This window comes from Marmota flaviventris, chromosome 17 (genome assembly GCF_047511675.1).
Source record: "Marmota flaviventris isolate mMarFla1 chromosome 17, mMarFla1.hap1, whole genome shotgun sequence".
Lineage (NCBI taxonomy): Eukaryota > Metazoa > Chordata > Mammalia > Rodentia > Sciuridae > Marmota > Marmota flaviventris.
Window position 1 is genome coordinate 27,248,886 of NC_092514.1, and position 24,980 is coordinate 27,273,865.

The 24,980-nt window shown below is 39.2% G+C and overlaps 2 protein-coding genes and 1 non-coding gene across 7 annotated transcripts in view; all 3 read right to left on the reverse strand.

Annotated features, from left to right (window-relative positions):
- LOC114081086 (zinc finger protein 232) overlaps positions 1-24,980 on the reverse strand; it is a 42,850-nt gene that overhangs the window by 9,941 nt on the left and 7,929 nt on the right. For 2 of the 5 annotated variants that reach the window (XM_071603770.1, XM_071603771.1), the window contains exon 2: positions 7,568-13,285. In XM_071603770.1, coding sequence (XP_071459871.1) covers positions 11,253-13,244 — 1,992 coding nt within the window. In that variant the 5' untranslated portion in view covers positions 13,245-13,285 and the 3' untranslated portion in view covers positions 7,568-11,252. Of the gene's footprint in view, positions 13,808-16,296; positions 16,457-16,510; positions 16,676-24,980 lie in introns of those variants that run through there. The other 3 variants (XM_071603768.1, XM_071603767.1, XM_071603769.1) reach the window with 3 other exon arrangements.
- On the reverse strand, positions 3,643-3,760 carry LOC114081098 (small nucleolar RNA SNORA3/SNORA45 family). Its single transcript, XR_003580720.1, has one exon. It is a non-coding gene; the product is annotated as a small nucleolar RNA SNORA3/SNORA45 family (small nucleolar RNA).
- LOC114081087 (large ribosomal subunit protein uL15) lies at positions 4,790-5,307 on the reverse strand. Its single transcript, XM_034637315.2, has one exon. The coding sequence runs from the start codon at positions 5,279-5,281 to the stop codon at positions 4,835-4,837; it is 447 nt and encodes a 148-aa protein (XP_034493206.2). The 5' UTR covers positions 5,282-5,307; the 3' UTR covers positions 4,790-4,834.

The following is a 24,980-nucleotide window of genomic DNA, read 5'->3' on the forward strand; positions in this document are numbered from 1 at the left end:
GTGCAGAGACCTGGGTGCTGTGGTTTTCCTTCCTTAACTCAGGTGCAGGTTCAACAAAGAACAACTAGGACTGTCCATGGTAAGTTTGTGTTTTAGCAAGGTACTGTGACTGAAAGACAATGTGGAAAAGTAAATGAGGCAAAAGGGCAGTTGAGAAAAGAGTGGTTAAGTGTTGGACAGTGTTATCTAATAGGGAAAACTAGAAAGGGATGATGGGTAGGGTAAAGTGGGAAGGTCACTGGACTGGAAACCCTGATGAGTAAGAAGAAGGCAAAGATTAAATTACACATGATGCTGTACTCCTTTGAAATAATTCAGATGATCCAAAGATACTTTTCCAATGGGCCATAATTTACCTTCAGAAATGAAAAAGGTGAGATTTCCTCATTCTTGATCATTAACCTTCTCAAAAACCAGCTAAGCTAGGGCTGGGGCTTAGCGGTAGCACACTTGCCTGGCATGTGTGAGGCACTGGGTTCGATTCTCAGCACCACATATAAATAAATAAATAAAATAGAGGTCTATCAACAACTAAAAAAGATATTAAAAAAAGTTAAGACACTGATAGCAATTAAAGTTCTCTTACTATCAAATTTGTGGGAGTTTATTGAACTAATCTCTCAATATGTTCAAAAATATCTTAATCCTAGGGCTGAGGTTGAAGCTTAGTGGTAGAGCACTTGCCTAGCATGCGTGAGGCACTGGTTTCAATCCTCAGCACCACATAAAGTAAAATAAAGACATTGTGTCCACCTATAAAAAAAACTTATTTCTAGTCTCTCCAAGAAAATCTTTATTTAACTCTGTGGCACCATAGTAACAATTCTTAGGTAACTATTAAGTTTGCTTCTTCAAGATACAGCATGGTGGGCTGGGGTTGTGGCTCAGTGGTAGAGCACCTGTCTTTCATGAGTGAGGCACTGGGTTCGATCCTGAGCACCATAAAAATAAATAAATAAATAAATAAATAAAGATATTGTGTCCATCTACAAGTAAAAATATATATTAAAAACTATAGCATCCTTGAAGATTGTATGAATTCTCCCTACCGCCTACCCAAATCTGCCATTTATTAGATCAAGCTTCTTCTGAATTCAAGAGGGATCAGGAAATAGAGAATCTTTAATCTGCCAAGGATTCTGAAAGGAATATGTCCTCTCTTTTCCTTCAAAGTGCCTTAGATAATCACTGCATACAGGAAACACTGATAAAAATAGCTATGATTTTTTGAGTGTCTTCTTTGTGTTTAGAACTATTCCACTACTTAACAACATTGTTTCATTTAATCTTCACAGCAGCCCCACAAGGGAGGCATCATTATCTTGATTTTATAAATGAGAAAATCAACTCAGAAACATTTTTAAAATCTGTCTAGGGGCTGGGTTTGTGGCTCAGTGGTATAGCGCTTGCCTAGTATGTGTGAGGCCCTGGGTTCCATCCTCAGCACCACATATAAATAAATAAATTAATTAAATAAAGATATTGTGTCCAACTACAACTAAAAAATAAATATAAAAAAATCTGTCTAAATTACCCAGATTAAGTGACAGAGCCTGGATTTCAGTATTTCAGATTCTTAAGTGCCATTATACTTTAAAATCCTACAGAAGAGATCTAATTACAACATCCACCCTCACATGGGAGACAGCTGGTCCTGTGAGTTTCTATACATTTCCTTTTCCTAATTAAATTAGCTACTTTTTGGGCTGGGGATGTGGCTCAAGCAGTAGCGCACTTGCCTGGCATTCGTGCGGCCCAGGTTAGATCCTTAGCACCACATACAAACAAAGATATGTGTCCGCTGAAAACTGAAAAATAAATATTGAAATTCTCTCTCTCTCTTTTTAAAAAAATAAATTAGCTACTTTTGTATCTAATTTTGAAGGAACAGTTCAAACTCCTTAGTCTACATATTGACCTCTATTCTTTTTTTAAAAATATTTTTTAGTTGTTGATAGACCTTTATTTTATTTATTTATATGTGGTGCTGAGAATCAAATCCAGTGCCTCACACATGCCAGGCAAGTGCTCTACCGCTGAGCCCCAGCCCCAGCCCCTTGACCTGTATTCTAATGGAAAGCCTCAGGTAGACTTTTGAATTAGACTCTCTCCCAGGAAGGACCACCTGCCCTAGAGTTCAGTATATCATACCAATCTTAGTATTCCCTGGTACAATTCATATTAAGGATAAAGATGGGAAAAGCTATTAGACTCCAGATGCTGCTAAATAGGAGTAAGGACACCATAGATGCTTTATGCAAGTTTCTCCATGTGTAAGATTTTCCAGTGGTGTGGAATCTCTGGTGACAAAGTAAGGGGTGAAGTGTAATTAAAGACTTACCCCTGTTAAGAGTTCTGATTTATTATGTGAGAAGCATTGAGGGAGGGTATGTCTATACATTCTCTGAGGCTAAACTGAGTCAGATAAAAATTGTTCTTAGTAAGTTTGGAATTTTCCAAGTTGCTGTGATGGCTAAAGGTAGATACAACAGCAATTATATATAACAAACATCTGGGAGGCTGAGACAGGAGGATCATGAGTTCAAAGCCAGCCTCAGCAAAAATCGAAGAGTTAAGCAACTCAGTGAGACCCTGTCTCTAAATAAAATACAAAAAAGGGTTGGGGATGTGGCTCAGTGATCAAGTGCTCCTGAGTTCAATCTCTGGTACCAAAATAATAATAATAAAAACAAAAAAATATTCAAACATCTTCATCATTACTATCTTCATATGGTTATGGTCAATGCTGTGTGGTTACTCTGATGATGTTAGACCTGAGCTCTGACTGAAAAGTTTCCCACACTCATCACATTCATAAACTTTCTCTTAAGTATGACTTTTCGGATGTCTGGGCTCCATCTGAAGGCTGGATCTTCAAAAAATGATAGCTATTTTTATGTGTTTCCCCACTCATTACATTCACAGGGCTTTTCATTGCATTTATAAAATTTCTTCCCACTGTGAATTCTTTGATGCTGAATAAGTTGGGAGCTCCCCGTAAAGGCTTTCCCACATCCACTACATTTACAAGGCCTCTTGCCCCTGGGGTTTTCTGGTGTTCTAATTAGAATTTAGCTTCATCTATAGATTTTCTTAGAGAGACTATTTTGACAGCTCATTTAATTTGTGACCCCCTTGTCAGTTTTTTCACCTTTTACATAATTTTTGTTGTTGTTTTGTTTCGGTGGTACGCGTGGAGATTGAATCCAGGGTCTTGTGCATGCTAGGCAAGGGCTCTACCACTAAGCTACATCCTTTCCTGCCAACTCCTTTTTTTGAGAGCCTATGTTGCTCAGACTGGCCTTGATCTCCTGAGCTCAAACCTTCCTGCTGCCTCAGCCTCCTAACTAGTACTATGGCGCATGTGTACCCAGCTTTCTGTTATGATCTTTTTTTTTTTTTTAAATGTAAGCTTTCCATTTTATTTATACAAAGTGCACAGGAGGCAATTTTAACTGAAATTTAAAGATGAGGAATTAGGTTGAGCTTCAAAAAAGTCATGCAGTTCTTGGGTAGAAATCATTTTCCTAATTATAATGGTGCAGTTCCTTGATCTCAGGTTCCATGTTAGAAGCCCTCAAAAAGACCATAATGCAGAGCACATGGAGAGAAGCCAACATTAACTTTTAAGTCCCAGGTAGACTATGTTTCTGATCTGGGCACTAATGGGGACATTAATTGTCCCCCCCAGTGAATCAAGACCAGCAAATTGTACTGTAGCACACCAGGACAAGTTCTGTGTCGGGATGTGACTCTAGTCTTGGCAAAGCACAGACCTCCACGTTATGTTTGATTATCCCTATTGAGTAAAAAGGAAAGATATTTTCCCATCAGAACATTAAGATGCAAACCCAGACAATCCAGTTTTAAGAGTGTCCACTGAAAAAACGTTCCTGACCTCTTACAATTGTCTCCTATTCTTATCCAATCAAGTTTCTCTCCTGTTCTTTGTATTTGATCTCCAATATTCTCTATAACATTGTCTCAGAGAAAATCATGGTTCTCCATATGGCTAAGAGAGTCACTTCTATTAACAAAAACATCATACAGTATTATTTATATAATACACTTCTTTGCTCAGGATCCTAGATGCAAGCTTCATTCTGGGTCCAAAAAAGTTCAAAATTTCAGGAAAAGCCATAAAGCTGTTAACATATCATAATTTATCCTGACACCCATGAGGATGCAAACAAATATTGGTCATGGGTTTTACAACAGCAAAATACCAGCCCTAAAAAAACACATATCTGGTTTCTGGCCCTCAGGATTTTTCAGTCTTCTCCATACTTCAGACTAAAAAAATTAACAATTTCATGATTATTTTTTGAACATAAAGACCCTTTACAGTTGCTTTGCTGAATCCAATGCATTTTGATATATCCAGATTAAAGATTCTGATTCAGAATATTCTGGTTGTAACTAGAATGGTTTGGTCCAAGATGAGAGAGCCAGTTTGGGGTAGGGGGTCTTATACTCAGGAAGTAAGCCAAAGTGTTCCCTCATCTTAACACTGTCACTGTTTAGCGTGACTGATCAAAGTCTTGTTAAGATCATGCCCCATACAAAAGTGAAGGATACACTCTCACTTGCTGTAAAATTCACTGTATAATACCAGTGGGCCTTTTAACATATTTCAATCATCAACAGTTCTTTCACTTTAGAAAGCCTATTCCCCTCCATGTGTCTAAGACCTATAAAGTAGGTTCCTAAAATGAGACTTACAGGTTGTTGTATGTAGAGATTTGTTTTAAGTAGAGGTGCCAAAAAACCTACTTAGACCACAAAGGAAAAGTGTTTGATAGCATTTAATGAACCTCCAGAGCTCTTGGTGGCTTTAAGCCACCAGAACACAGGCACCCCCAACACCCTTAATCTTCTCCTCAGCTCTTCTGCTGAAGAATTTGGCCTTCACGATGACAGGCAGCTTTGGGAGCTTTCCCTTCCCCAAAACTTTGTAGTAACCCGATGGGACTACATCAATTATGGGAGCAGCTCCCGTCTTATTTTTGGCAGCATTTACTCTTGTCTGTTCACTGACCAATGTCCACAATTTATCAAGGTTGACAGTTGGGCAGAAACTCTGGTTCCTCTTTAAGTGGTAATGCCTCATACCAACTTTCCCAAAGTAACCTGGGTGATATTTGTCGAAGTTAATCCTGTGGTGATGCATGCCACCAGCATTACCCCGGCCTCCTGGGTGCTTCCGGTGCTTGCCGATGCGGCCGTGGCCATGGCTCACGTGTCCCCGAAGTTTCCGGGTCTTCCTCAGTCTGGATGGCATGTCGGCGGCTAAGACGAAAAAGGCTGTTATGATCTTGATGAAGTATGAAGGCTATTTTCCTGGCCTGAACAATTTTGGATAGGTACACTCATAATAACATTTCTGGACATGGAAAGTGGAGAACCTATTCCTGCAACCAGGTAATTGGAGCATAAGGTCCAGTTAGTGAGTCAGCTAACAACATTTACATTTCATCACTAAGTGAAATTGTGAATGTTTTCTCTTGGAACCAGAATATTTCTAAATGAACAATTTCAAAACTGTCACACTTTTCTAATATTCTTTTTTTAAATTTTTTATTCGTTGATAGAACTTAGATTCATTTATTTATTTATATGTGGTGCTGAGAATTGAACCCAGTGCCTCACACATACTAGGCAAGCACTACCACTGAGCTACACCCCCAGCCCACTTTTCTAATATTCTTATCTCTGCCAATGCCCTGCCTCAAGCTTCTAATCTTAAATTATTCTTAAGTAATTTCCCTACTGTAGTGAATAGCGTCCCACCAAATTCATGCTGCGTCACTTTGTTACTTAGTCTTACTTTGCCTCAGTTTCCTTATCAGTAAAAAGCACTGAAGAGATTTTATGAGGATAAGTTAATACGTATAGTTCTTACGATAACATCTGGCTCACAGAACTCAATAAATAACACTTGAAATCTTGTTACTTGATTAATAATCTTGAAGATTATCAAGATAATCCTGCTCTTATTTAAACTGGAATTAGTTGTACATCACTTTCATCATATTAGTTACTGTTCAAATATCTTTAATTTGACAGGGGCAGTGACACATGCCTGTAATTCTAGGAACTGGAGAGGCTGAGGCAGGAGGATCACAAGTTCAATACCAACTTCAGCAATTTAGCAAGACTGTCTCAAAATTTAAAAAAATAAATAAATAAAACAAAAAAGGATTGGGGATAGAGCTAAGTGATAAAATGCTCTAGGTTTAATCCCCACTATCCAAAAACCCCCAAACCAAAAACATTTAATTATCCCTAGTTATTACTGTATTATATCTTTAGCTAGGTATGGTGGCACATGCTCAGGAGGCTGAGGCAGAAGAATCACAAGTTGGAGGCCAGCCTGGACAACTTAGAGATCCTGTCTCAAAAAGGGCTGGGAATATATCTCAGAGATAATGTGCCATGGGTTCAATCCCCAGTACCCCAAGGGAAAAAAAGGTGAGGAACCAGATTTTGGAGGGGGGGTACTGGGGATCGAACTCAGGGGCACTCAACCACTGAACCACATCCCCCACCCTATTTTGTATTTTATTTAGAGACAGTGTCTTACTGAGTTGCTTAGCGCCTGGATTTTGCTGAGGCTGGCTTTGAATTCAAGATCCTCTTGCTTCAGCCTCCTGAGCTGCTGGGATTAAGTCACTGCACCAGGCTGGAGACAGGATTTTGGGGGAAGTGAAAATACTATGTTGATACTATAATGGTGGATATGTACTATTATACATTTGTTCAAACCCATAGAATGTTCAATACCAAGAATCTAACCCAAAGCAAACCATGGACTTTGGGGGATTGTGATGTACCCTTGTAAATTCATCACTCGTAACAAGTACACCACTTAGGTGGGGGATATTATGTTGGGTGAGGCTATGCATGTGTAGGACCAGGGTTATTAAAAAAATTTCTAACTTCCTCTCAGTTTTGCTGTGAACCTAAAATTAATTCAAAAGCCCAAAGTCTTTTAAAATAGAAATGAAACAATATGGGGGAATGCTATGGTTTGGACTCTGTCCCTTCCACATTCATAATCTTGAAGCTCCAACCCCAAATGTGATAGTATTTGATCATTTGACTCTGTCTTTGGAAAATAATTAATTTAAATGAAATCACAAGGGCGCAGCTGTTACATGAGGGCATGGCCATGATGGGATTAGTGCCTTATAAGGAGAGGCAACAAAGAGCTTTGGGTCTTTCTGCTACATATGGGCAGGGAAAGCTGACAGAAGAGCTCTCATATCTCACCAGAACCTAACCATGCTGGCAGCTTGATCATGGACTTTCAGCCTGTAAGAGGGGAGAACTTTTGTGGGGATGAGAGGGTAGAAGAATCCCATGTCCAAAAGGTATTGCTAAAAAGTCTGGGAGGAGCCAGCAAGATATCAGTCTGTCTCATTTTATTTCCTAGAGGTATCTAGGCAGGGTCTACCACTGAGCAACACCCCTAGCCCAAACCTCTTTATTGACAAGTTATTTCAAAACAGAACAGAGACAGTTGTGTATCCCAGAGAGAATTATTTGTAATGTCTGCTTAAAAAAAAAAAAAAAAGAAAGAGAGAAAGAAAGAAAGAAAAAGAAAAAGAAAAAAAAACCACACCATGATATTCTTCCAACTCAGGAGGAAGTTCGTTTTGTGAAGGTCAAATAGTCCCCATGGAAAACTTCCGAGTCTCTGAAGAAGATCCTTACCCAGAAAGCCCTGACCTCCTTCCAGAGCTATTGGCTGCAGTGCTGGGAGTGGGGAGCGCACTGAGAGGATGCAGGGCAGGGTGGCGCGAGTTGGGGAAAGAGGGGTTCCAGGGACCAGACCAGACCGGGCAGGGTAAATAGCTACCTCGGCGGTCATGGCCATTGTTTCCAGGGGATTCCCCTGGACTAACACTGAGTCGAGTACTCCTCTATTCCTAGACAAACCGGGGGAAGGGAGACACACTTCTGGACCATGTGAGCAACGTCTGTCCAGCTGAGGGTTTGGATCCCACCTGGAGGCATGACCTTATGTGGGAAATGCCACGTCCGAGTCCAGGAAGGGCCTGGTCTAGTGGCCACAGGTAGATTATAGTTGATGGGCTAAGTTGGCTGTGGCCTGTAGAAGCACAGTGGAAACACTTAACACCACCTGGCAGTTTATCAGGGAAGGTGACCAGAGTCTGTGAGGCCTGTATACGAGGAAATCTGAATTCCTTTCTTCCCTCCTAGTTGTGGGTCTTGGGGTTAATTTGCTTTCCTAGGATCTTAGATTCCTATTTATAAAGCAGGGACAACACTAGTACCCACCAAATAAGACTGAAATACAAGATAAAGTTGGTGTTAAGTGCTTATCACTGTAACTGACACATGGGAGGTTCTAAAAAATAACAGAGCTAGGAAGCCAGTAGCAATCCTGATGGGGATGTTTGTAGAAAGGCCACAAGACTAGAAGGCAGTGCCTAGGCCTGCAGAAGATTGAGGGGTAAATGTTTGGTTTATAAAGGAAAGGTAAGCACTTTGCAGAAAAGCCTTCCCAACTATGTCAAACTTTGCATTTTGGTATCATATGTCCCTCCTTTCTGGCAATTATCACAGTTGTAATTTTATTTATTATTCTCATTAATCTCCCCTCCATTCTTTTTTAAAAAAAATATTTTTAGTGTAGATGGACACAATACCTTTATTTTATTTATTTAAATGTGGTGATGAGGATCAAACCCAGTGCCTCACACGTGCTAGGCAAACGCTCTACCACTGAGCCCCAGCCCCAGCCTTCCCCTTCATTCTTAAAACCTCCACCAGGACAAGAAACTGTTGTATATTTCTGTTCACTCTTTGTAGCCCCCAGTAGACACCTAGTAGAAGCTTAATATGTCTAGAATAGGTGGATGAATGGGGCCAGATCAGAATACATGTGTCAATTTAAGAACTTTTGACTTCAGGGCTGAAATTAGTGGGAAACCAATGAAGAAGCTTAGAAAGAGGGTGTCACTGTCAGATTTGTCTTAAAAGAAGATAGTTTAGGCTGCCCTGAGAGAGGGGTTGGAAGCAGGAAGACATGTTAGGAGGTATGATATAGAGGTCTAGCCAGTAGTCTGTCCTCCCAGTTGTGAAAACTAAATTGTCCCCAGACATACCAAAGGTCAAAAAAGGTTAGGTATGGTGACTCATGCTTATAATCCCAGCAACTCAGAAGACTGAAGAAGATGGATCACAGTTTTGAGGCCAGCATCAGCAAATTAACAAGACCCTGGATAAAAAGGGGTGGGGATGTGTCTCAGTGGTAAAGCACCTCTGGGTTCAATCCTCAATACTCCCCCACAAAGATGAGAAACGTGGACTGAACTGGCGATTATTGGACATTCATTTCCTTTAATGAACACACACAAATTCTTCCCTAAAACTGATAATTTTATTTCCTATGAAATATTTATTTTACATGAGGCTCCACATTTCAATTGTACCCGTTCCTCAGATTATTAGACTAATTTTCTCTCAGTTTTGGTCCTCCTGGAGTTTAGTCTGTTCCCTTCACTACACCAGATTGACCCTCTTGGAGATTCATCATTCTACAGGCTTCTAGCAGACTCTGGATACCCCTTGAGATGATACATGGCTATGCCCACTTCACACTGCAATACTTGTTTAAATGGCTCCAGGGACTGGCATCCTAAATATTCTTGGATTTCTCAACTATGCCACTGTGGACACTTGGGGCCAGATAATTCTTTGTGTGTGTGGGCTGTGTGCTAAGATATTAGCAAACCTGCCCCTGGTCACTAGAGGCCAGTAGTTTGTCCTCCCAGTTGTGAAAACCAAAGTGTCCCCATGCATTACTAAACTGTCCCCTAGGAAGAGGGCAAAATGATCCTAACTGAGGACCACAGACTCCCTCCTTGCATCTCATAAATACCTCTATTATGGAAAGGTATGAGGTTGTGTTGCTCCTTGTCTTCATTGTCCCACTTGGCAGTTTTCTTATCTGATGACTTATGTAAACTAATATACACTCTACCAGCAGGTCAGAGTATAAGAAATATTTGATGATTGAGTCTGATTGCACAGTCAGGGCCTATACAATTAAGCACGATATAATTGCCAATTTCAATTGCCTAATTTGACTGGCTTCTTTCTAGAGTTCTATTTAGACTCTCCAAATCTCAAATAAACTGTTCTGGCTAAAGAAAAAAACTTTTCTCTTTATCATCTGATCTTTCAAAAAGTCATCTAAATCTTCTGACACTGTCTGGTTCTATTCTCAGTACACGCTCTTCTCCTGACTCTTTGCTCTTTTTGATTTTCTGACACTACTCATAAGTCTCCAGTCTTTTTCTTGGGAACAGGGGCTTAGCTCTGGTGTCCTACCTTCAGCTATAGTGTGTGTATGTGTTTTGGATGGGGGAGAGTGCTGGGGATTGGACCCAGGATCTGAGCTCTGATTGAAAGTTTTCCCACATTCTCTATATTCATATGGTTTCTCTCCTATATGAGTTTCCTGATATGACAAAATTGGAGGCAAGTAGGCAAGAGCTCTACTACTGAGTTATACCTACAGCTGTCCAGTCATTTCTATTATCTTTTTGTTTCATATAAATTAGTGGATTATCCTAATTAGCATTATGACATATGCATGAGCATATTTTTTGTAAGAAAGAAGGGGGATACATATAAAATATGTACATAAAGATCCCAAAGAAAGATTTAATTACTCTATAAAGTACTTAAAACAGATTTATATCATCTCTGAACTAGGTGAGATTGAAACAACTCCTTCCACAAAGAATTTAGTTTTGGGGTTGCTGCCACAGTAATTTCTAATGATTTTAATGTTAGGAAATCCCCTAACACATTCTTGGGTAGTTATACCCTTAGGACCATACTCCAGTGTCATCATGGAGGTAGAAAAAGGCTATTTTAAAAAAATTTATTTTTTAGTTGTAGTTGGACACAACACCTTTATTTCACTTGTTTGTTTTTATGTGGTGCTGAAGATCAAACCCAGGGTCTCACACCTGCGAGGCGAGCGCTCTACTGCTGAGCCACAACCCCAGCCCAGAAAAAGGCTATTATGCCCAAGAACTTTTAGCTTTTCCACTTGATTACACTTGTATGCTTTTTACTCAGTAGGATTTTTAATTGTTTTCTGCTTTCAGAATTTTTTCCCAATAATTAAAAAAAAATTCTCTATAGTTTTTCCACATTCAGTACATTCATAAGGTTTTTCTTCCTTATGTTTGCTAAGATGTAGTCCCCAACTAAACTTTTCCTACATTCATTAGGTTTCTCTTACCTGTTAGAATAAGTCCTATTTTAAGACTCTCATAGTCCCCAAATTTCTTTCCAGTATGAAGTTTCTGATGTTTCAGAAAAGCTGCACGCCCACTGAAGGCCTTCCCACAGTGGCTACATTCAAAAGGTTTCTCCCCAGTGTGAATTCTCTGATGACTAATAAGGTGTGAATTCTGACTGAAGGCTTTCCCACATTCAGGGCACTTGTAGGGCTTCTCTCCAGTGTGAACACGATGGTGTTTAATAAGATCTGAGCTGCCCCTAAAGGATTTTCCACATTTATTGCATACATAAGGTTTTTCTCCACTATGAACTCTATGATGTCTCATCAGATCTGAGCTCTGATTGAAAGTTTTCCCACATTCTCTACATTCATATGGTTTCTCTCCTGTATGAGTTTCCTGATATCTGACAAGGTTGGAGCTACCTCTGTAAGTTCTACTACCCTGATTACACTGTGAAGTGTTTTCCTCTTGGTGAATTCTCTGCACTTCCCTAAGTTCCTCATCCTTGCTGAAGACTTTTTCACATTCTTCAAGTTTGTCTCCAGTATGAAGTCTCTTATGTTTTAGAAAGGCTGTGCGCCAAATGATGGCTTTTCCACATTCTTTACATTCATAGGGCCTCTCACCATTGTGGACTCTCTGATGTTGAATAAGGAGGGACCGCTGTCTGAAGGCTTTCCCACATTCACAGCATTCATAGGGTTTCTCTCCTGTATGAATTTTTTGGTGTGTAACCAGGTGTGACCTCTGGCTAAAGCCTTTCCCACATTCACTGCATTCATAGGGCTTCTCTCCTGTATGAATTATCCAATGCCGAATTAGATCTGAACTTGCCCGGAAAGTTTTTCCACATTTAGTACATTCATAAGGTTTTTCTTCCTTATGTTTGCTAAGGTCCAAGTCAGAAGTGGAAGCTTTTTCACATTCAAGTTTCTTTCCAGTATGTAGTCTCTGATGTTTAAGAAAAGCTCTGCATCCAGTGAAAGATTTCCCACATTCTTGACATGCATAGGGTTTTTCTCCACTGTGGAGTCTCTGGTGTTCAGTAAGGCGAGAATGCTGCCTGAAGGCTTTTTCACATCCATTACACTTGAAGGGTTTCTCTCCAGTATGAATTCTCTGATGTGTAACTAGGTGTGAACTCTGACTGAACGTTTGTCCACAGTGGTAACACTCATAGGGTTTCTCACCAGTGTGAATTCTATGATGTATAATAAGATCTGAGCTTTGATTGAAGGTTTTCCCACATTCATTGCACATATAGGGTTTCCCTCCATAGTGGATTCTCAGGTGTAGGAGAAGGTTTGAATTTCCCTTAAAGGCCTTTCCACACTCTTTACATTCATAGCTATTTTTGCCACCGTGAATTCTTTTATGTCTAACCAGATTAGAGCTCTGGTTGAAGTCTTTTCCACATTCATGACATATGTATGGTTTCTTTCTGGTATGGATTCTCTGATGTATAGTAAGATTTGAACTCCGATTAAAGTCTTTTCCACATTCATTACATACATATGGTTTCTTCCTCATGTGAATTCTCTGATGTATGATCATGTTTGAGCCCTGGTTAAAGATTTTTCCACATTCCTTACATTCATAGGTCTTGTTTATGTTATGAACTTCCTGATGTTCAGTTAGTCTTGACTTCTGTTTGAAGGTTTGGACACAGACCTCATATCTATGGGATCTTTCTCCTGCAGAAAGTATTTTTTCTCCATGACATTCATGGCCTTGGTCTCCTGCTATGTATTTTTGGGGGATGAGATTCACTTCCTTGATAACTCTCTCTTGGGATGGGAGATGTCTCACTGCATCTTCCAAGGGGTTTATCCAGTGCCTCAATATCTGGTCCTCAGGATCACGGGTATTTTCTAACTCACATTCCTGGGAGGTGAGCCTTTGAAGTCTTTCTGGTGAAGCTCTTACTGAATCTTTTTCTTCCGATATTTCCATCTTTGATTTCCACTGTTTCACCTTATTTCTGGTCTCAAAATCTGAAATGATAAGCATATCATTCTATATTCTTATAAAAAAATCACCCTTATCTGTCGTGGAAGGTGTAAGAGACAGAAATAAAAGAATTTAAAAGACAATGCTTTCTCCCACCAGAGCTGAGTCACACCTTATTTGAAAGACCCTGACTGTCACAGAAACACAAACCCTGTTGGTGGAGATTTGCCAGGGTATATTGGGAGCTGGTCTTAGGGGGTGGCCTGAAGGGTGGTAGAAAAAATACATGGCAGGAGGCTGGCAGTCTAGAACTGGTCCAGAGGAAGTGGTCTGTAGAATGAGGAGGAACTCACTGGATGGTATAGCCAGACCACAACTGGTTTACAGCAGCCCATTAGAGTAATTGCCAGCAGGAGTCTTAAAAGTTAATCTGTTGGCAGCATATCAATCAATCAATCAATATATATATATTTTAAAGCACACTGGTACCAGGGAGAGGTTCTTTTCTCTTCCTGTAGGTATTCACTGCCCCTTCAGTATTCTCTATTGACTATATCTTGGGTCATCTGGCAAAGGAGAAATGTTTATAAGGTTCATACCAAGTAACACAAGCAAAGCAAAGACAGGTGGATTTGAAGTTGAGAGGCAATACATTAATAAATGGAATACTACCCATTCATCTCACTATATCATGACAATATGAAACAATGCCTCAAAATGAAAACATATGGTTATCATTTCAATAGAAATGGAGTCTCCTTTTCTTAGACTTGGCATTTTTCTTTCTGGCATTATGATAGAATTGCTTCCTTTTGGATGACAATTTTATATCCTCCTGCAATTTGGTGACCGATTAACTTATTGCTTTTGAGTGTCTATATTATCAAATCCTGATCTCACCCAGTCACAAAATATAGTTCTAAGTTTCTTGGAGAGTCACTTCAGTTTGATCCTGCTGATTTGAACTCTCTAGTCCTTAATCTTAAAATGAATTAGAAGCAACATGGCAGTGATTAAGAGCAAGGACTGTAGGGCAAGTTGCTTTGGTTAGACTGCTGGATCCACCACTGGCTGACTGTGACCCCAGGAAATTCACTGGACCTCTCAGTGTCTCAGTTTCCTTACCCATAAAATAGAATACTAGTACTTACCTCACAGAGTTGTTAAGAGAACTAAATGTATGTAATAACTGGTTAAGTATCCCTAATCTGAAAATACAGAATCTGAAGTGCTATAAAATCCAAAACTTTTTGAAGCCTGACAGGATACCACAAGTGGAAAATTCCACACCTGACCTCATACAATAGGCTGAAATCAAAACATAGGTACACTGGAAATACTGCATAAAATTATCTTATACTTTTGTATAAGTGTATATGAAATATAAATGAATTTGGTGTTTAGACTTGGTCCCCATCCCCAACCTATCTCATTGTGTACATGCAGATATTCCAAATCTAAAAAATCCCCAAGTCATAAACACAGAAGTGTCCTAAGCATTTTGCATAGGGATACTCAACCTGTACATATAAAACATTTAGAATAATACTTGACATATAGAAAACTATATAAGTGCCAGCTGTTGTTATTGCTGCTACAATTACTATCATTATTATTTGCAGTACATTGAACACAGGGCTTTTTTTGGGGGGGTGGTACTGGGGAAACCAAGGGCATTATGCACCCAAGACAAATGCACTACCACTGAACTACATTCCCAGCCCCAAATCTAGGGCTTTGCATATTCTGGGCAAGTTTTCCACCAATAAGCTTTAACCCTAGCCCACTACTATTACTATTAATCTTTACCCTTTAAGCCCAAGAATTATCATTAAGCAATGTGCCCCTACCATAAATCTCCATATTCAGCCTGGATTTCCTTAAAGGGACAATAAAATCAGTAACTGCAAAGAATTGGTTTTGTCATAATTTTCTCTTATAGTACCTTTTTTTGATATATACTGTGTGGAATTCAATATATATCAGAAACAGATTATTATTTAAAAGATGGTAAAGGCCTTTCTCAAAACCCACTGAAAATAATTAAAACAACAACTGAGATAAAGTCTGCCTTCAATAAAAGGGCTGTACACAAGTGTTTCCCAAAGTACCATATCCCAAAGGCACACTGAGTGAGCTCTAAATGGAGATATATAGACACTGGGTGAGGGGAAGTTCACAGAGAATATAGGGATTGTCTCCATGGAGATCTCCTTTGCCCTATCAGAGTGTCATGGGACAGAATGCTCAAGAAGATACCATTTCTGGCAGTAACTTTTATCATGTTCTATAGCTAAGGAACACTGTCAGAGGTAAAGAAGCAGATACAGTAGCTGTCAAGTTTTATTACAAAAATGTGATCTAGAGGGCTTCTTATTATGTCATATTGATTTCTTGGAAACTAAAATCTGGAGGGAGACATACCTCTAGATTAGATGAGAGGGATTTGTGGCAGCAAATCCACATGTAGGCTTTGACATGCCCTAGCTCAATTTCCTCTGCCTCTTCTCACAGTACTTTTTTTAAAAATATTTTTTAGTTGTAGACAGACATGATAACTTTATTTTGTTTATTTTCTTATGTGGTGCTGAGGACCGAACCCAGTGCCTCACATATGCTAGGCAAGAGGTCTACCTCTGAGCCACAACCCCAGCCCTCATGTTATTTTTTAATAGAGAGCCTCTCATTCATAGTTGAATAACAGTAAGATAAACCTGTGGGATAAATATTTAAAAATAGTTCTTTGTTTCCTTTTTTCATTTTAAGAAAGGAATATGAGGGCTGGGGATGTGGCTCAAGTGGTAGCGCGCTCAAGGCACTGGGTTCAATCCTCAGCACCACATAAAAATAAAATAAAGATATTGTGTCCACCTAAAGCTAAAAAATAAATATTTTTTAAAAAGAAAGGAATATGAGTAACCAGCAGATCAGAAGCATACATCTATGAGGAATACCAAAGGAATTAATAGGAAGTATTCAGCAGAGAATTCTCCATTATCTTAAAGAAATTATAGACATAAATCATTATTTAAATACAAGCCTGATGTGCACACACATAATCCCAGCTACTCAGGAGATTGAGTGAGAAGATCACAAGTTCAGGGCCAGCCCAGGCCACTTTGCAAGACCTTCTTTCAAAATAAAAATATAAAGGGCTAGGAATGTAGCTCAGTGATAGAGGGTCCTTGGGTTCAATTCCCAGTACTACAAACAAACAAACAAACAAACAAAAACTTAAAGAGGAGACATAAGGGTTTAAAACATATTACAGAACATCCGGGGATGCTGCTGCAGGAGCTCAGCTAAGTCCTTCCTCAACGCTGAGGATCCTCCTGACCGGCTGCACGTACTTGGAGAAGACAGTGACTCTGCCAGCGCGTAGGGAGGGGAGAGAGGCATCCTCAAAGAGATCAGCTGCAATGTTATGCAACATTCTGAGAATAAATCAACAAGTAAAGGCATTCTATCAGCTTCTCAGGAACTTCCACTCCTCCCTCAGGATAGGTCCCATAGCATATATGACATGCAAATAATATTAAATCCATAAGATATCATTAAGGACTATTATCCTTAAAATGATAAATAAATGGAGGAGATCCAACATGGCGGCGGGTGCGGAGAGATCAAGTCTCTGACCTCTTCAGCTGTGCGGACATAGGGAGTCGTAAACCATCTAAATGCTGTTTGCTCAGGATCACTAGGCAATGCTGAGCTGACGTGGATCTGGGGTGAACAGTCTGGGCCTCTCAGAACACACACAGAGCCCGGATCGGCTGAATTCAAGCTCCTGTTCGCCTGCTTCTCACAGACCAATTGCTGTGACTCAGCACTAAACAATCCCGCTGAAACAACTGGTCGGCCCTTCTGCACCTACGGAGGTAAATGCCAACCAAGCCTTCATAGGCAGTGGCCACAGGATTGATACGGGGCTTGGGAGAGCCAGTCAGGACCCACCTGTTGCATTGGTCACCCGGCAAAGGGAAACGAACTGTCGCCATTTGCATGGGATACCACCATGGCAGAGAACTGACGTTACCAGAATGCGGTGGAGGAGATAACTTCATTGAAACCAGCGGCGACAGGTGTGTAACCCCCTAGCCTTCCCTCTCCACACAGCGGGGAAACCTTAAGGGCCCCTCCCAGCTCTCCCGTAAGGGCCCCTCCCAGCTCTCCCATGAGCGCGATAGCCAGACCGAGGGAATCAGGAGTGGCACGGGACCTGCGGTGCGGAACTCCCGGCTACCGCTCCCACCAGTGCTGACAACTGAGGTCTCTTGCACCAGCTACCGGGGGCATGGCTACCGGAGGGCAAGCAAATTTCGCTGAGTGTTCTCAGCCCCAAGCTCTACAAACTTAGGGTCTAAGGGAATGGCAAACAGGGAGAGTGTGCCCAGTCGTTCATGAAAACAGGGCTCCCGGGAGTAGCAGACCTGGCGTGTAGCCAGTATTTTGGTGAGCGACAACGGTGAGCAGGGCCTGGCTTGAGGAAAAGTGGGGAAGTGACTAGACACAAGAGAAGGCCCTAGGCACTCAGGATTGGAGACCCGCCCAGTCTGGGAGGAGGAGCTGCTGCACAGTGATTGGTTCCCGTGTATTGAGAGGAGAAGCTTGGCCCGGTGGGCACAGCTCCACCTACTGGAAGAGAAGTTAATCAAACTCTAAGACTGCATTTATTAATTTTTTTTAATTTGGGTTTTTTTTTCATTTTCATTTTTTTTCTTGTTGTTTTTAATTTTTTTTAAATTTAAATTTTTATTTTTTTATTTTATTTTATTTTTTTATTTTCTATTTTTTTTTCTTTTGTCTTTTCATTTCTTTTCAATTTTCCTATTCCCCCTTCCTTGAATTCTACCTGCTTACTCTCATTCTCTTTAGTGACTTCTTCCCTTCCCTTCTAATACCTTTCCTCCCAAGCATCAAATAAATTTATAGGAGTAAACAGTAACTCAGCAGTCAAACAGAACAAGAAGTAACATGAGCAGCATGAAAAAGCAAGGAATAAAAGGAGTACAAACAATGCAGGACAGCCTAAATATTCAGGAGGACCTAGAGTCATTAGAAAAATGGTCATATAAAGAACTCAAGGAATACCTTAGACAGATGGAATGGAACCTTAAAGAGGATACGAGACAGCAAATTCAAACAATGAAAGAACACATTGAAATTGAATTACATAAACAGATAAAAGAAGAAGTTAAGCATCTTTATCAGGAGATAGAGATTATAAAAAAATCAAACAATAATTCTAGAAATGAAGGAAACTATAAACCAAATTAAAAACTCAAATGAGAGTATCACTAACAGAGTGGAGCAAGTAGAAGCCAGAACATCAGATAATGAAGACAAAATATACCATCTTGAAAAGAGTCTAGCCAACTCAGAAAGGCTGGTAAAAAATCATGAGAAAAACATCCAAGAGATATGGGATAACATAAAAAAACCAAACTTAAGAGTCACTGGGATAGAGGAAGGTATAGAGATTCAAGCCAAGGGAATGAGTAACCTGATGAATGAAATAATTACAGAAAACTTTCCAGAAATAAAAAAGGAAACGGATATACAAATTGTAGATGCATACAGGACACCGAGCATACAAAATCACAGTAGACCAATGCCAAGACACACTGTTATGAAGATATCCAATATACAGAACAAAGAGAAGCTACAAGAGAAAGGAGGCAGATTACATTCAGGGGTAAACCAATAAGGTTAACAACGGATTTTTCATCACATACGCTGAAAGCGAGAAGATCCTGGAACAACGTATTTCAAACACTGAAAGACAATGGATGCCAACCAAGAATTCTGTATCCAGCAAAATTAAGCTTCAGGTACGACAACGAAATAAAAATCTTTCATGATAAACAAAAGTTAAAAGAATTTGCAGCCAGAAAACCAGCATTGCAAAGCATCTTGAGCAAAACACTACATGCGGAAGAAATGAAAAACAATAACCAAAACCATCAGTGGGAAGTGCCTCAGTAAAGACAGAGGGTGGGGGGGGAAGCTAATCATGGAGAAACAAACTAAATTAAAAAAAAAAGATAAATAATTAAACATGGCTGGAAGTACAAACCATATATCAATAGTAACTCTAAACGTTAATGGCTTAAACTCTCCAATAAAGCGACATAGGCTGGTAACATGGATTAAAAAAACAAATCCAACAATATGCTGCCTCCAGGAGACACATCTGATTGGAAAAGACATACACAGGCTGAAGGTGAAAGGTTGGGAAAAAATATACCACGCACACGGTCCTCGTAAGCAAGCAGGGGTGGCCATCCTCATATTGAATAAAATCGACTTCAAGACTAAGTTAATCAAAAGGGATAAGGAAGGACATTATATACTGTTAAAAGGAACCATTCACCAACAAGACATAACAATTATCAATATTTATGCACCAAATAATGGTGCTGCGACGTTCATAAAACAATTTCTCCTCAAGTTCAAGAATCAAATAGACCACAACACAATAATTATGGGTGACTTCAACACACCTCTCTCACCATTGGACAGATCCTCCAAACAAAAGTTGAATAAAGAAATTATAGAACTCAATATCACAATCAATAACCTAGACTTAACTGACATATATAGAATATATCAACCATCATCAAGTGGATATACTTTTTTCTCAGCAGCACATGGATCCTTCTCAAAAATAGACCATACATTATGCCATAGGGCAACCCTCAGTAAATATAAAGGGGTGGAGATAATACCATGCATTTTATCTGATCATAATGGAATGAAACTGGAAATCAATGATAAAAGAAGGAAGGAAAAATCCTACATCACATGGAAAATGAACAATATGTTACTGAATGATCAATGGGTTACAGAAGACATAAAGGAGGAAATCAAAAAATTCTTAGAGATAAATGAAAATACAGACACAACATATCGGAATCTATGGGACACAATGAAAGCAGTTTTAAGAGGAAAATTCATCGCCTGGAGGTCATTCCTCAAAAAAAGAAAAAACCAACAAATAAATGAGCTCACACTTCATCTCAAAGCCCTAGAAAAGGAAGAGCAAAACAACAGCAAATGTAGCAGAAGGCAAGAAATAATTAAAATCAGAGCGGAAATCAACGAAATTGAAACAAAAGAAACTATTGAAAAAATTAACAAAACTAAAAGTTGGTTCTTCGAAAAAATAAATAAGATCGACAGACCCTTAGCCATGCTAACGAAGAGAAGAAGAGAGAGAACTCAAATTACTAACATACGGGATGAAAAAGGCAATATCACAACAGATGCTACAGAAATACAGAAGACAATTAGAAATTATTTTGAAAACCTATATTCCAATAAAATAGAAGATAGTGAAGACATCGATAAATTTCTTAAGTCATATGATTTGCCCAGACTGAGTCAGGAGGATACACACAATTTGAACAGACCAATACCAATGGATGAAATAGAAGAAGCAATCAAAAGACTACCAACCAAGAAAAGCCCAGGACCAGATGGGTATACAGCGGAGTTTTACAAAACCTTTAAAGAAGAATTAATATCAATACTTTTCAAGTTATTTCAGGAAATAGAAAAAGAGGGAGCTCTTCCAAATTCATTCTATGAGGCCAACATCACCCTGATTCCGAAACCAGACAAAGACACCTCAAAGAAAGAAAACTATAGACCAATATCTCTAATGAAACTAGATGCAAAAATCCTCAATAAAATTCTGGCGAATCGGATACAAAAGCACATCAAAAAAATTGTGCACCATGATCAAAATTGTGCACCCTGGGATGCAAGGATGGTTCAATATACGGAAATCAATAAATGTTATTCACCACATCAATAGACTTAAAGATAAGAACCATATGATCATCTCAATAGATGCAAAAAAGCATTCAACAAAGTACAGCATCCCTTTATGTTCAAAACATTAGAAAAACTAGGGATAACAGGAACTTACCTCAACATTGTAAAAGCTATCTATGCTAAGCCTCAGGCTAGCATCATTCTGAATGGAGAAAAATTAAAGGCATTCCCTCTAAAATCTGGAACAAGACAGGGATGCCCTCTATCACCACTTCTATTCAATATAGTTCTCGAAACACTGGCCAGAGCAATTAGACAGACGAAAGAAATTAAAGGCATAAAAATAGGAAAAGAAGAACTTAAATTATCACTATTGCGGATGACATGATTCTATACCTAGAAGACCCAAAAGGGTCTACAAAGAAACTAATATAGCTAATAAATGAATTCAGCAAAGTGGCAGGATATAAAATCAACACGCATAAATCAAAGGCATTTCTGTATATCAGTGACAAAACTTCTGAAATGGAAATGAGGAAAAACACTCCATTCACAATATCCTCAAAAAAAATAAAATACTTGGGAATCAACCTAACAAAAGAGGTGAAAGATTTATACAATGAAAACTACAGAACCCTAAAGAGAGAAGTAGAAGAAGATCTTAGAAGATGGAAAAATATACCCTGTTCATGGATAGGCAGAACTACCATCATCAAAATGGCGATATTACCAAAAGTTCTCTATAGGTTTAATGCAATGCCAATCAAAATCCCAACAGCATTTCTTGTAGAAATAGATAAAGCAATCATGAAATTCATATGGAAAAATAAAAGACCCAGAATAGCAAAAGCAATTCTAAGCAGGAAGTGTGAATCAGGCGGTATAGCGATACCGGATTTCAAACTATATTACAGAGCAATAGTAACAAAAACAGCATGGTACTGGTACCAAAACAGGCGGGTGGACCAATGGTACAGAATAGAGGACACAGAGACTAATCCACAAAGTTACAACTATCTTATATTTGATAAAGGGGCTAAAAGCATGCAACGGAGGAAGGATAGCATCTTCAACAAATGGTGTTGGTAAAACTGGAAATCCATATGCAACAAAATGAAACTGAATCCCCTCCTCTCGCCATGCACAAAAGTTAACTCAAAATGGATCAAGGAGCTTGATATCAAATCAGAGACACGGCATCTGATAGAAGAAAAAGTTGGCTCCGATCTACATATTGTGGGGTCGGGCTCCAAATTCCTTAATAGGACACCCATAGCACAAGAGTTAATAACAAGAATCAACAAATGGGACTTACTTAAACTAAAAAGTTTTTTCTCAGCAAGAGAAACAATAAGAGAGGTAAATAGGGAGCCTACATCATGGGAACAAATTTTTACTCCTCATACTTCAGATAGAGCCCTAATATCCAGAGTATACAAAGAACTCAAAAAATTAGACAATAAAATAACAAACAACCCAATCAACAAATGGGCCAAGGACCTGAACAGACACTTCTCAGAGGAGGACATACAATCAATCAACAAGTACATGAAAAAATGCTCACCATCTCTAGCAGTCAGAGAAATGCAAATCAAAACCACCCTAAGATACCATCTCACTCCAGTAAGATTGGCAGCCATTACGAAGTCAAACAACAACAAGTGCTGGCGAGGATGTGGGGAAAAGGATACTCTTGTACATTGCTGGTGGGACTGCAAATTGGTGCGGCCAATTTGGAAAGCAGTATGGAGATTCCTGGGAAAGCTGGGAATGGAACTACCATTTGACCCAGCTATTGCCCTTCTCGGACTATTCCCTGAAGACCTTAAAAATGCGTACTACAGAGATACTGCCACATCGATGTTCATAGGAGCACAATTCACAATTGCTAGACTGTGGAACCAAACGAGATGCCCTTCAATAGATGAATGGATAAAAAAAATGTGGCATTTATACACTATGGAGTATTACGCAGCACTAAAAAATGACAAAATCATGGAATTTGCAGGGAAATGGATGGCACTAGAGCAGATTATGCTAAGTGAAGCTAGCCAATCCCTAAAAAACAAATGCCAAATGTCTTCTTTGATATAATGAGAGCAACTAAGAACAGAGCAGGGAAGAAGAGCAGGAGGATAAGATTAACATTAAACAGAGTCATGAGGTGGGAGGGAAAGGGAGAGAAAAGGGAAATTGCATGGAAATGGAAGGAGACCCTCATTGTTATACAAAATTACATATAAGAGGTTGTGAGGGGAATGGGAAAATAAACAAGGAGAGAAATGAATTACAGTAGATGGGGTAGAGAGAGAAGATGGGAGGGGAGGGGAGGGGGGATAGTTGAGGATAGGAAAGGTAGCAGAATACAACAGTTACTAATATGGCATTATGTAAAAATGTGGATGTGTAACCGATGTGATTCTGCAATCTGTATTTGGAGTAAAAATGGGAGTTCATAACCCACTTGAATCTAATGTATGAAATACGATATGTCAAGAGCTCTGTAATGTTTTGAACAACCAATAAAAAAATAAAATAAAATAAAATTATAAATAAATGTAAAAAAACATATTATAGATTATAAAAAAATGAAAAGAATTGATCAGTAATTTGGCAAAGCTGAAGAAAGAAATTGAAAAGCATTATATAGATGAAATTCACATAAGAAACAATAAAAATAATCCCTATAGGTTTATAATAAGGCCTTGAGAAATCATATAAAATAGCTATAAATGTGCTTATAGAGAAAACTAGTCAATATAGAACAATAATCAACTACACATTAAGTGGGGCAACTTAGCAAGATCCTGTCTTAAAATAAAAAATAAAGAGCTGGAGATACACAGTGGTACAGGGCCCCTGGGTTCAATCCTCAGTCCTGGGGTGGGAGTGAAATTGGGCTTTCAGGGGAAAGGTAGTAGGAATAAGCATAAATTGTGCTAATTTTTCTATCTTTCATAATGGAATCAATAGATACAATCTAAAGTAGAAATGACTCCAAAATCTTAATGTTTTTCACTTTTTCCATAACTCTGTGTGTGTGTGTGTGTGTGTGTGTTTTATTGGGGACTGAACCCAGGGCTTTGTGCACACTAGGCAAGCACTCTACCTCTAAGTCAACACCCAGCACGTTTTTTTAATTTTCAGACAGAGTCTTTCTAAATTTCTCAGTCTGGACTTGAACTCCATATCCTCCTACTTCAGCCTCCTGAATGGCTGAGATTACAGGTTTGAGCCACTTCCCAGCCCAATGTTTTTGTTGATCATAAAAATTTTACAATTATAAGAAAAAAATAACAAAGTAAAACAAGGAGAACACTCCCCCATAATCCAATTATCCTCCACCCAAAGAGAAATACCACTAATGTTTTGTCATATTGGTATTTATTCTTCTAAACTTATTTCTGGGCATATTTTTTCCTAATATAAAAATGGGACCATATTATTAGTGTTCTTTTTGTTTTCATTGCCTTACTTGTGATATTTGAGGCAGACCTTGCAAACATTTCTCTTTTGCCATTTGGTTTTATCATAGAGGGCACTGGGGGAGTACTGTAAGGCCATATAAAGATAAAGGATTTACTTTTCCTGGTACCAGTAAGCTGTTTTGGTCTTGGTGATGCCACCAAATCAATATATGAGAGGCTTGATGGCTTCCTGTGTGCCAGCTTTGGATTGCCTATGCCCTCCAGTGAGTTTTCCTACCATCCAGCAGACCTTACCTATGGACTAATGTGGCCTACCTAAATTTTTCAGTGAATTTCTCCCCCATTTGATAGGCCATGCTCATAGACATCTCCTCCAAGTTTCTTCATCAGCAGGCTACGTGATCCACTGATTGGTGGCCACATCCTCCAAAAAAAAGTCTGAATCTCAGCTTTAGGGTGGGGGAGTCCTCTTCTAAGCTCTTGGTTCTTTTTACTCTCCTTTGGTCCTAGAGATAAGGCTGCTTTCTGCACT

Excerpts from the sequence above, each read along its gene's own strand:
- LOC114081087 (XM_034637315.2), bottom strand. The coding sequence starts at position 5,281 with ATGCCATCCAGACTGAGGAAGACCCGGAAACTTCGGGGACACGTGAGC.